A 12,227-nucleotide genomic window follows, 5' to 3' on the forward strand; every position below is an offset into this window, starting at 1 on the left:
CAGAGTACAGTTTAAAAACCAGTGTATTAGAGAAACTAGTAATGAGCATATTTACTGACTTTATTTTGCATTTTTGGAAATTACTCTATGATCTCAGTAATATTTTAGTCGCACATACATTGTTATAGAATTAACTGTCCTGCATGACTACACGGTATGAAAATGCATTGCTCATTCCAAGTATGTTAAACATTTCTGAAAAGATAAACATTAAAATGTCACTATCTTTTTAATTTAGCATCCAAACAAACCCTAGGCATTTGCATTAGGCAGTCTCCCCACTTAAGAACTATTTGATTTCAGATATGAGGTTATAGTAAGAAGGGCATACATGAGTAGCATCAGTAAGATCATGCATTTTAGTCATCAGAAGCCTGTGAACATTTTGGTTTGTTATGCTTCCTAACATTTATCACACATATATGTATTACTGCCAAACTTCAAGTTGATTAGGAGCTGCTGATATGCTGTATTTTCATATTGGATAGTTTGTTTCCTAACGCAGTAGTTACCTTGCTTCAAGGTTTGAATATGTCTGTGTAATGGAGTTTCTGGTTTTCGTTTGCTGACCTAGTGGTTTAATTGGTGTTGCTCTCACACTTGAGGGCTTGGTTTACTGAGGAGTATTTGGATATAAGCAGTAACAATGAATGTGAATTGTAAAAGTAGCTTTCAGCCTTTAGTTTGTGGGACCTATGTTTTGATGCTCCAAAAAATAGCTTTCATGTACTAGGAGGGTTTGAGTGAAAAATAGCTAAGAGAATGTATGTCTTTACTGCAGAGATAACTTACATATCTAACTGGAGATGTAGGACAGAGCTCAAGTGTCACTTATATTCTGGGTGCAGAATGAATAACTTAAGTGTTGATGTTCCTTTTAATACCTTCCCTAAAGACCCAGCAGGTGCGTAGGGAGGCCAAACAGCTGCTGCTTTGAATATAAGTAAGCGTGGATCTTGCTGATGATGCATGTTCCCTGAGATATGAATTATTTTATATAGCAATGTCCAAGGCCATGTTTATGCTCCTGAAAAGCAAACGCTGGGCAGGATGACAGTGATCTTCCTCCAGTTTCCTCTCCTGTGATATACAGATGAGAATGGGCACTTCCCAAGTTCTAACTATTTTTTACTTCTAGCTAAATCTTTCTAAAACTATTCAATAAATATTCAGAAATTATTTTATTCCAATATATGAACACCCTTGGGAACAAAAATTTTGTTTGTACAGGACTTTCCCCATAAAGTGGATTTGGAACCTATGGGCTTCAGGTTTGTGGGACCCTCATTGTGATGAAATAATCCCTCTGAAAAACAGACATAGCAAGCATCTCTTCTACTTGGTAGGGCCTTGTATACTAAGTTAGGTGTTCAATATGTATGTCTGTCTCAGCAAGAATGTGTAAATTGTAAGATATGTAGTCAGAGCTTCATTTGTTGGAACAAGGGTGTTTCAATCCCCAGCCTGTGGGCCAGAACTGACCTGGCCTATGAGTCTCCTACAGGTCAGGACATTTTGGGGCAGGGGAATTAGTACTGCTGCCTCTTCCCCACTGCCAAATTTCCTAAGCCCTGTGTGGCCAGATCAGGGCTGGGTCATGTCCCTTTCCCCCACAGGCCCAGGTTTGGCCTGGGCCATGCCTCCTTCCCCCCGCGTGGCTGGATCGGGGTAGGGACCACACTCCTCACCTCTTTCTGTATAGCTGGATTGGGCCCTGTCACACCAGCCCAGGCCAGATCTGGCCTGCAGATGGACCAGGACCAGGTACTGCCCATGGGGAAAAAGGTTGAGCTCCATTGTGTTACAGCATTCTGATGGTCTCTTAAGCTTCTAAGGAGATGGGTTTTAATATATGAGGATAGGGAAAACCACTTCAGTATCCCATTTAGCTGGCAGGGTTGGCATGATGAAGGCAATGCTGACAAAAGACCTGCCATTAGTATGGGATGTCCCCAGTGAAGAAGGAGAGTTTAGTGACATGTTGAGCTGGGGACAGGCAATTATTTCGGGCCAAGGGCTGCTTACCAAGTTTTAGCAAGATGTTGAGGGTAGCCCCGGCTCTTAACAGGTGCTCCATCCCGTGATCACCATTTTGTGTCTGGACATTCTGTCCCTTAACCCCCCTCACCTTTACCACTGGAAGTCCCTCCCCTTACCCCCACAAGTACTCCTTTCAGTAAGGGGTTTTGTCATCTCAGAACCAGAAAAATACCAAATTGTTTTAAAAGTGAACATCTACAACATTAATTTGATTTCAAAAAATATTTTGTCTTGATTTACATGCGTTTGTCTACTGCACATAGAGGTGATTGCAGAATGGCTTAAAATGAAGCCTTTTGTATATTGTGGGGGGGCATGGGGTGGGTATAGGTTTGTGGGGGGCTGTGGGTGTAGTATGTGGGGTGTGGGGGAGGCTGTAGGTGTTTGTGGGGGGTGGTGTGGGGGTGATGTGAGGGAGCATGCGGGTGTATGTGTGGCTATGTGGGGTGTGGAGGGAATGGGGTTTGTGGGGGGTTGTGTTGGGGAAAGGTGGTTGGGGGGTGTGGGGGTCTGCATGTATGGCAGTACGGGTGGGGGTGAATGTGTAAGGTGGGGGGGGTGTGTGTGGGCCTCGCCCTGTGAACACCCCTGCCACCCTCCCTTGACCCTGGGATATCAGCATGGGCCCCGTGTTCCCCCAGTGTGGCCATGCAACTGGGAGCCATGTGGTGGTGGAGCAGCCAGCAGGGAAATGGCAGCTACAGGAAGGGGGAAGGGACAGCAAGCAGGAGCATGGGGCCTGCACCGGTGTCCTGGGGCCAGTGCTGGCAAGACCCAGAATGGGGTGGCAGGAGTGTGGGGCCCCTGCTCCCCTCCAGCGCAGCTGGTGCTGGACCCTGTGCTCCTGTTGCCTTGCTTTGGGCCCCACTGGTGCTGGCCCCAGTACACCGGCATGGGCCCTGCACTCTGCGTGCCTGTTTGCTCTCATGTCCCTGCACCTGTAGCTGCAATTTTCCTGCTTTCCTGTTGGCCGCTGGCCACTCCAGCACCATGTGGCTCCCGGCTGCATGGCCAGACTGAGGGACTCAGTACGAGCCTGCCCAGCCCCAAGGACTGGGGCCATCCCCACAGTCCTCCCCTGCCTCCCTCTACCCACTCTTATTTGAGTTTCCCTCTCTGGGGGAGGGAGGCAGAAACAGCCCCACAGGCCCAGGCCAGAAGACTCTGCTACGCACTGGGCTTCTGGGTGGGGGGGAGGGGAGGTGGGGATGGTAAGCGACTGGGAGCAGGGCCAGGCCAGCCTTACTTCTGGGCTGCTGAGTCCTGCTGGCTTCCCTTGGGTTGTACTGCCCCTGGCTTTTGTCATCTTTGACAGGCAGCCAGAAACAGATCAGTGTTAATTTTCTAAATTTTTTAGGGGCCCCGCAGGCCAGACAGAATGGGCTGGTGGGTCGGATCTGGTCCACGGGCCATATTTTGCCCCCCCCCATGTTAAGCAGGTGTCAACACCTTTGGTACTGAGGGGGTGGGTGTTTTCACACAGAAGCAGAGATCCCAGGCAGAACTAGTCTTCATAACAGAAAGCCTCTGGAGACTAATCAACAAATGAGTTGGTAGCATTTGTCATAAAAAACAAAAACAAAACTGATTTTGTGGCCCTGTGATGCATTCTAGGATACAGTCAGACTGGTTGCATCAAGGGTTCACATTAATTTTAAGGTAAATAATTTTTTGAAGAGAGAATTGTGTTCACTAGAACCCCAGGGATAAGATATGCCCCCTAGAAATCAAAGTAGTGCAAATGAGTAAGTGCAGCACAAGTGAAGACTTAAGAACTTGACTGTTTTTTCACTGGGTTACTACGTCCCCCATTAGCTGACCTGAGTGCCCATTACAAAAATTATTTCTGCAAGGAAGTGACATTTTAATTCCAATCCAGTGTCTGCTCCTAGGTGAGTCCTGCCCCTTGGTGAGTCCTGTTGTTTTGTTTCAGTTTTGACAGCCTGTGTTCAAATGCCTGGGCCAGTTTACAACATACATAAAGTACTGATTGTATGAAAACAAAAAAAATCTGGTCTGTGCTTAACAAAATGCTGTATTGCAGTTGGAGTATCCAAGAGTAGAAACTCTTTGCTAATGCCTTTCCTTGGTGCAGTTAAAACTAGAAAAGGCTACTTCAGCACTTTCAACTTTTTTGTGTTAGTAAGGTTGGATTGAATTCTATCTCTGATAGAATTTTCCTAGCAGAAAGTTGGTGTTTTGATTCTGACTTTTTTTCAGTACAGATGAAATAACTTGATTTCAAATTTTTATAACCTGACTTCAGAAATGCAGTTGCGTATATAGGGGCTTGGGTAATTTTTGTGTGATTTGTAATGGGTATTTGTAGTATGAATCATCTTTGAAATCTGAATCCACTGGAATGTGCCTAGGTGTGTAAGGCTATAGGGTGCTTTCAGGCAACCCCCCCCATGGTGCTTTATTTTAAACATGGTGCATTGCCAAGCCAAACTCCACACTTGCCCAAAAGAGGCAGCACATTACTTCAGCCTGCTCACTGGATGTCTGTAAGATTGGGTGCTTTAGTGGAGCTTTTTTTGATCTTTTATCTAACAGCTGATTGAATCAGCTTCAGCTAAAAGTGCTAAAAAGCCATACTTGAAGTACCCAATCTTTACAGATGCTGCAGAGCCAGGTTGAAGTAACCTGCTGCTGCTTCTGGTAAAGAGGGTTTTGTTGTTTTTTTTTTAAATGTCTGCAATCAGTCCAAATGTAACTAGGTTAGTTTTGTGCCCTATTACATTTAATTGAATAAAGTAGTGGGGTACTTTGTTAGGCAACAAATTCACATTTAAATTTTTTTGGCAATTTTGTTTCCATAACTTTTAAAGGGCATAAAACTGTTTACTAATCCTGATCTGTTCTGAAGGCTTATTTTTTAAATGTATATAAATGCAAAATAAGAGTTTAGTGTCATCCCTCTTACAAAGTGGAGCTCTCCTGTGTAAAGCATTTTGTTCATGGGGTCTCCTAATCTAGGCTAGCTGCTCTGTAATATCAGAACCTTCATTGTCCCAGTAATCAAAGCATTGGGAGGCAGTAACTGAAAGTCAGGGCAGTGTTTGTACAAAAATTAACACCTGGAAAGGAATATTTTTCAAGGAAAATTCTTCAACTTTACAAAACAGATGCATAAAATATATTCATTTAGGAGGTTAAGAGATGTAAATTTAAGTGAGATTTCCCACTGAAAAGTACTAAACAGATTTGTCATCTGTGTGTCTAAATTATATCTGCTGACATGGGTGACCTTTTTTAATTGCATTTTATTCCTGTTAGTGTTGCAGACTAAATTGCATTCTATTTTCTTGTTCATCCTTATCAACATAGTTTAGTGTATTCTAATGAGTTAGTGATGCGAATGCATGTATAGGTGAGGTGCTATAGAGGTGCAAGTAAGCACATAGTTTTCTCTCATCTTCGGCATTAACTAAAATCTCAAGTGTGATTTGTAATTTAAAAATGTACTTCATTTTTATTAAGGTTGTATAGTTCTTATATTTAAATAAAATCATTTTCTCAAGTTTCAGATTAACTATCTGCACACTACTCAAAAAGTTATTCTGTGTAAGGATTTGTTTGATATTGCTAGTTTCATACAGTGCCCTGTATTGGCATGTGTTTGAAAGGTCTAGATTCCTGCCAAACAAGTTCACTGTTTTGGTAGTGAAGATGCAGTCTCTAGGGTTTCATTTTACAGTGATACATCTTCCACCTGCACTAGGCTAGCCTTTGGACCATATACCTCCTCACATTGAGGGGACCTGATTCTGATTGGGCTTTCTAGGTGTAACGACAATAAATGCAGTTGCTAGTTAACCATGAATAGAGGTAAAATAAGTGCTTATATTCTGATGGAACATACTTGCAAAAATAGAAGAGGTTGGTATACTTACAGAATGATTGAAAATAGCTGAGAAGGTTCAAAGTTTAAAGACTGCTCATTTTTCTTTCCCAAGATGGGAACTTTTTTTGCAAGGTGCATTTAACTAGCTTGACTTCTCCAAATGTCTTTATTAAATTGCTGTCACTGAAATCACAATTATTTAAAAACAGATCACACAGACTCTTAGCTTTCCTGATGACTTCTAGCAGCTCTTTTATGCTAAGCCTTTTTCTAAATTAATGCTTTCCATATTAGTTCTCCATTTTATAACTTGTGTGCAGTTTTTCTCTCTATCGCAACTCACCAGAATAATTGAAAGAAAAGAAGACCAGGAGGCATTTCAAAGGAAATGTACCTTACAGAAAGAAAGCCTCTTTCAGAGAGCACTTTTCCAGTGCATGTTTCTTGTTCCTTCCTGTTTTTGGCATTTGTTTCTAGAGTGTATTTTGTCATTTTAGGGGGGGGAAAAAACAGTGGCCAGCTGTTCAGTATCTATCCAAGATACTTCTTTTCAAAACACCTGGATTCTTTCATCATGTGTCAGTCAATAAGAGCCAGATGATAAAACTTTACATAATGAAAACTTACTTGGAATTTAGGGAGGTGCATTTGAAATAAGAAATTAGTTGCTGTTTCAGCATTTACTAGTTTTCATGGTAGGGTTGGAAAGAGAATACTAGTTAGAGTATGAGCAGATTTCCTTTATGAAATTTCAGTGAAATTTTTAATACCTAGCTTTTTCACATTTTTTTTTCCCTATACAATATACATAATATATGAAAAATAGTAAAGCGTTTGGGTGAAAAATTCTTCTGGAAAATCAGGAAATCCATTAATTGTAGCCTGGGTGTTTCATAATGGCTAAATAGTAGTTCTTCAGCTTGTTTTTAGCTTGCAGAAGCAGACTTGTCAGTCACTGCTAGAATGACCTGTTCTCTGGTCAGGTTAACCATTCCCATTGGCAGCAGGCTTTTACTCTTCCCAAAAGGAGGGAAGGTGAAATCTCAAAGAAGGGAGTTCCCAGATCCATCTGAAACAATCAATGGGACGTGAAAACTCCATTTTCGTCTTAATTGTAAGATTGTAAATTGAGACCTGAACAAAGGCAGGCCCAACCGATAAAGAGCTACTCAGCCATTTTTGTTAGGGAAAAGACTACAGTCTTTTCGCCTTCCTTCCTGAATGCTAGAATCCTCATGAAGAAGGTCTTGGAGAGATTCCCTGACAATCCATGAAAGTAAAGTCAAGATCGCACTGAAATTCCACCTCTACTAGATTTTCTGAGTCATTGGTGCCAGGAGTTGGGGAGCCATAGACATTCAGCAGATCCTTTGGCTGAGATTCAGGATGGAAAATTCCAAATATGCTCTTGTCTATCAACCTAAAGAATGCCTATTTACATATCCCTATATGGCCACCCCCAAAAAATCATCTATCCTTGCTGTAGTATTTGGTGTGTTTTTAATAGGTAGCCAGATACAGAGACTCCTTTTAATTTATCTAATTTCCTTAAAATATTGCGCATATCTTATTTCTTCTCAGTAAATACAGCATGCTGTCTGGGAGACCTGTGCTACTATCATGCTACTGGTCCTATGGACAGTGGCTTCTTTGATGGGTTAGAGTGCTGAGCTGTTCGAAGGATTTGTCATGCCTGGCTGGTTGAGACTCATGGATACACGTGCTTAAAAATAGAAGTCTTTCCTCTAGATTAGGTCTTTCACATTAACTTGGAAGATGTTAAGTGTCTTGGAAAAGGCAGGCTGTTGGGTACTGCCTTAGAGGTTGAACTCTAGCACATTAAGAAAATGTAGCAAGTAGATTGATCCAACTTTTGCTAATAGAGTATGGTTTGCATCTGTGGAGCTCTGCAGGTACAACATAGCAATCCTGATTGATCTTCAAAGCCCTTGCAGCAGCTTAGCAAAAGGTCTGGAGGTTGTTGCAAATATTCAGCTTCTGTTAAGTAAACACTGGCTGATTTTGATTTAGTAGACCTATCAGCAATTAAATGGGTTAATGTAGCTTTCACATTTTGGTTAACATTCCATTGGACCCTGCCCATAAATATATACTTTTTAGATATATAAGAAATATCTATGGGAGCTCATGGTTAACGCTAGCTGTCATTCCCTTGGAATAAAGTGTACTCCAAAAATAGTACTTGGCATTTAGATCTTTAGATTAATTACTCCTGGGTTTATATATTGGAGTACATCCTCCTAACAATTCACATTTAAGTCTAAAAGCTACTTTAATAAATTGGCATATTAATGGATTTTTGTGGAGCAAGTTTACAGTTTTTACTGCAGAATACTTACTATCTGATGTTGAGAAGCACTCATTCATTGGGCTTCATTGTTCACTGGAGAAACTCTTACTGACCTCAGTGGAAGTAGTTTGATTTTCAGCAGCACACTACTGAGTAAACCTCCTTCATTAACTGAAAATTATTGCAACTTTTCTTAAAGCGTGGATCTTAAAATGACAGAAGGAATAAGTCTTAACATCTCTCTCTCTCTCTCTTTTGTTTCTTTCCAGGTGGAATCATTCATTTTGGATCAAGATGATTTGGAAAATCCAATGTTGGAGACTGCTTCTAAATTGCTTTTGTCTAGTACTGCTGATGGTGCTGACTTGAGAACAGTAGATCCGGAAACCCAAGCTAGATTAGAAGCTTTACTTGAAGCTGCAGGTAAATTGTTGCATCTCTTAAGGCTTAATCCTGCAACCCTTATTCATGGGATCCCAGTGCCTGCTTGCATAACTACTAATCCTTATGTGTTGCTGTCCTGGAATGTAAAACGTGCTGTACTTTCCAAAAGTATGCTGAACTTTTCAAAAGGTTTTGAGGGGAGGAAGGAAACTAATTAAAATGTATACCTTTCCAAATGCATTTGATTACAGATAAAGGAACGTCCTGGATATTCTAACAAAAAAAATTAAATCTTTTTTTGTTAATTTCTCAATTATTCTCAGTGTGCAGGGCTCTGCTTGGAGTTGAAGTGCCTCAAACTATAGGGCTATTGTTTCTGTACTTCTCTTGTAGTTTCATAGCTAGAGTTCTTGCTAAGTCTTCCAGTCTATCAGCTTTGACTGTTTTCTTAACGGAAAAAGATGGCTACTCTCCTGGCTATGTAAAGTGGAATTAGAGATCAGTATCTACCATTTACCAACCTTTTTTTCATTAAAAAGCTATTCTGTGGTAGACAGATATTTAGTTTAACTTTTGAGTTCCTTAAACATGATGCAAGATATAGAGTAAGTGTTCTTAATTTTACAGCCAGGGCCGTCCCGGGGTGGGGGGGTGAATCAGGTTGACTGTGGTTTGGGGGGGTCCCGCGGACAGTGCTGTACAGACCCTGCTGCAGCCGCTGCACGGCTCTGCGTTCTGGCCACTTGCCGCCAACCCTCCCCCATCCCCCACCCCAATGCTCTGGCCACCCCAGGCCCCGCACACCCCTAGTGACAGCTCTGTTTACAGCTTTCTGTAGAGTAAGATCCTGAGAGGTATAAGAATAATAAATAGTAGTAATTTGATAGTAAAGCTACTTTTATATATTTAAAAAAAAAAAATGGACTCTCCCTCCCCAGGGGTGTGCCCTCTTCACTGGATTAGTTAGTTATGTTTGTTCCCTCCTCCCTGAACCTCACTCTTTTTCTGGCCCCAGGAACCTTGCATTTTTTCCCTACACAATGGACCATCTTCAACAGGAGGTATTGATGGTGCCTTCAGCTCAGTGCAAACTCTGTCTTGTTAGTTGAAGCTAACAAAGCTAACTTCTTTGGGAGGTGGGAGATATGGTAGGTTTGAACCCCACAAGATAAGGAGGGTCTAGAATCCAGGTCTCCTACACCCTGGATAAATGCTTTAGTTGCTAGGCTGTTAAGTGGTGACATGGTGGCAGAACCAAGCATTTTTCTGAATGAGACTGGCCTGTGAATCCCAGTCTCACTCAGGTGCTAAACTCAGGCTTCAGATTAGTCAACCAAATTCCACCCCCCCCCCTTAGGATACTAAGTGCTGCATGCCCTTCCTGAAGCACCTAACTCTTGCTGCTTTAAGTATGGCAGAAGGGAGGGCAGGGTGGCACCTTAGAGACTTAGCTGATTAAGTAGTGGAAAAAAGCCCTGAGATCCCTGTATGGTTGCATTGAGAGCATGGTTGGATAGGTTGATGATATTGCTGTGGATTATAGGCTTGTTGTTGGATCTTGTAGGTTTTGAAAGTTTTTGCTTCCTTCATCTTCTTTAAGGAGCATTTGCGATAGGCTTTATGGTTGGATACATTGGTCTCCTTCTGGTCAACAGCTCTTATGCTTGGGTAGTTCTTTATGCTGTTTATTAGTTCTGGAAGTCTGGTGCTGTTTTGTTCATGCTTGCTGTACACAACACCGGTAAAGGTGTTCCTTAATATCCTGGAGAGAATGAAGCACAGTTTGTCATAAGAGTCTCTGTGATATGTAGAACTTAGTGGATTGGTCACTTTGAAATTGTATTCATCACAAAAAAGATATCTGAGCATACCTGAGCAAATTATTTGTGTACGTTGATTGCAGTCCATTTTACTTGGTAGAGCGTGATGCTGTCCATGGATAGAGAGGTAGTTAGCAATGTTAGTCTGAAGTCAGCCACATAGCCAGGCAGTTAGTAGTCTCAAAGGCCCCCTCTACACATTACAGGTATGGTGCAATTAACTTGTTAATTGCACAGTTAACTTGAAACCAACTACATGTGCAAAGTTGCTATCGCATGAAAAAGTTCCAGTCACTTATAAAGTTAGACCTTGAAAATGTTTACTAACTGTATAGTTGGTTCTATCAAGCATTAATTTGCATGTGTAACAGGGTCTCCTCCACGGCTGGGACAGTGTCAGCTGGCAGGGCTCCTAGCCACAGGAGGGCAGCCCCCGAGCCCTGGGGATCATGGTTGCTGTCATCCCCAGGGCTCAGGGGTGCATGAAACCCCTGGGTCCACTCAGGATGCTTAGTCCCAGCTGCCCCTCACCTACGCAGCCACAGCCCAGAGACCTCGCAGCTGATGAGGCTCTGGGTCCCAGCAGTGCACGAGGCACAGCTGGAGTCTAGAGCCCTATCAGCTGCTGGGACTCAGTCTCAGCTGGGAGCCTCCTCAGCAGAGGGGCTTCCAGCTGTGGGTGCCTACTTGCCAGTGTAAGGGGAGCCCGGGATCTACCTTTTTGGCACCAAAATTCTCAGTATTGCTATGCGTAAGTATTGCCATCCCTAAATTCGTTATCCAAACATAATTGTTTAATGTATTTGGAAAGGCTTCAGCTAACCTAACAAATGAATTGAATTTAAAATTCTTTGTTACCTTCTTCCTTTTCTGATATGTGTGCGCTTGTAAATTGGAACAAAAGGAATAGGTAAACTATCCACCCCTGATGGTAAAGCGTTTGCAGATCCCGAGGTACTTCGTAGATTAACTTCCTCGGTCAGCTGTGCGTTGGATGAAGCTGCTGCTGCACTTACCCGTATGAGAGCAGAAAGCACAGCAAATGCAGGGCAGACGGACAAGTAAGTAGAACTTGACTGGGATCCTCTTTCGCCTATTCCTGCAATTTAAAGTTCAGCCTTTTATGATGTCCTTTTCTTTTGCTATAATCTGATGAAATTGTTGTTTACATTGAACTGGCTTCGGAATAGCTATTCTGAGCTGATGCTTTGAACTGACCATTAAATCGTTTAGCTCAAAGAATTTTCCAGATGAGGAATGTAGACCTGCTTTTGCATGCAATACTGTGTGCTTGGAGCCAGCAGTGCTAAGTGTTAACATACATTTTGAGAGATTGGTATTCATTCCATTGTCTTTATTCATGCATCATTGTAAGCATCAAAATCCAATAGGTCTGTTTCAAGAATATATCTTTTTCCTTCAAGAAACAATGACTCCTGAAAGCAGTGGACTAATGAAGTGCTATTTTATTGTTAATTTTCTTAGGGTTATTTTAAGTAGCTATCTAATCATAAAATGACTAGTTTGGGAAATAAATAAGGGGGCTGGGGAATGATCAAGACCCTTCTATGGTCTTTTTTCCAGTTTCATAGTTGGTAGGGTCCGAAGGGACCTGAGCAAGTCATCAAGTCCAACCCCCTGCCATGGGCAGGAAAGAATGCTGGGGTCAAATGACCCCGGCTAGGTGATTGTCTAGCCTCCTTTTGAAGATCCCCAGGGTGGGGGCGAGCACCACTTCCCTAGGAAGTTGATTCCAGCTCCTAGCGGCCCTAACTGTGAAGTAGTTCTTACAGATGTCTAATCTAAATCTACTCTCTAATAATTT

At 42.2% G+C, this 12,227-nt stretch overlaps 1 protein-coding gene across 4 annotated transcripts in view; it reads left to right on the forward strand.

Annotated features, from left to right (window-relative positions):
• Positions 1 to 12,227, forward strand: part of ANKRD17 (ankyrin repeat domain 17) — a 200,020-nt gene that overhangs the window by 74,601 nt on the left and 113,192 nt on the right. For all 4 annotated transcript variants that reach the window (XM_019516757.1, XM_019516758.1, XM_019516760.1 and 1 more), the window contains exons 2-3: positions 8,468 to 8,621; positions 11,307 to 11,463. In XM_019516757.1, coding sequence (XP_019372302.1) covers positions 8,468 to 8,621; positions 11,307 to 11,463 — 311 coding nt within the window. The remainder of the gene's footprint in view (positions 1 to 8,467; positions 8,622 to 11,306; positions 11,464 to 12,227) is intronic.

This window comes from Gavialis gangeticus, unplaced genomic scaffold (assembly GCF_001723915.1).
Source record: "Gavialis gangeticus isolate Ggan-Ray unplaced genomic scaffold, GavGan_comp1, whole genome shotgun sequence".
NCBI lineage: Eukaryota > Metazoa > Chordata > Crocodylia > Gavialidae > Gavialis > Gavialis gangeticus.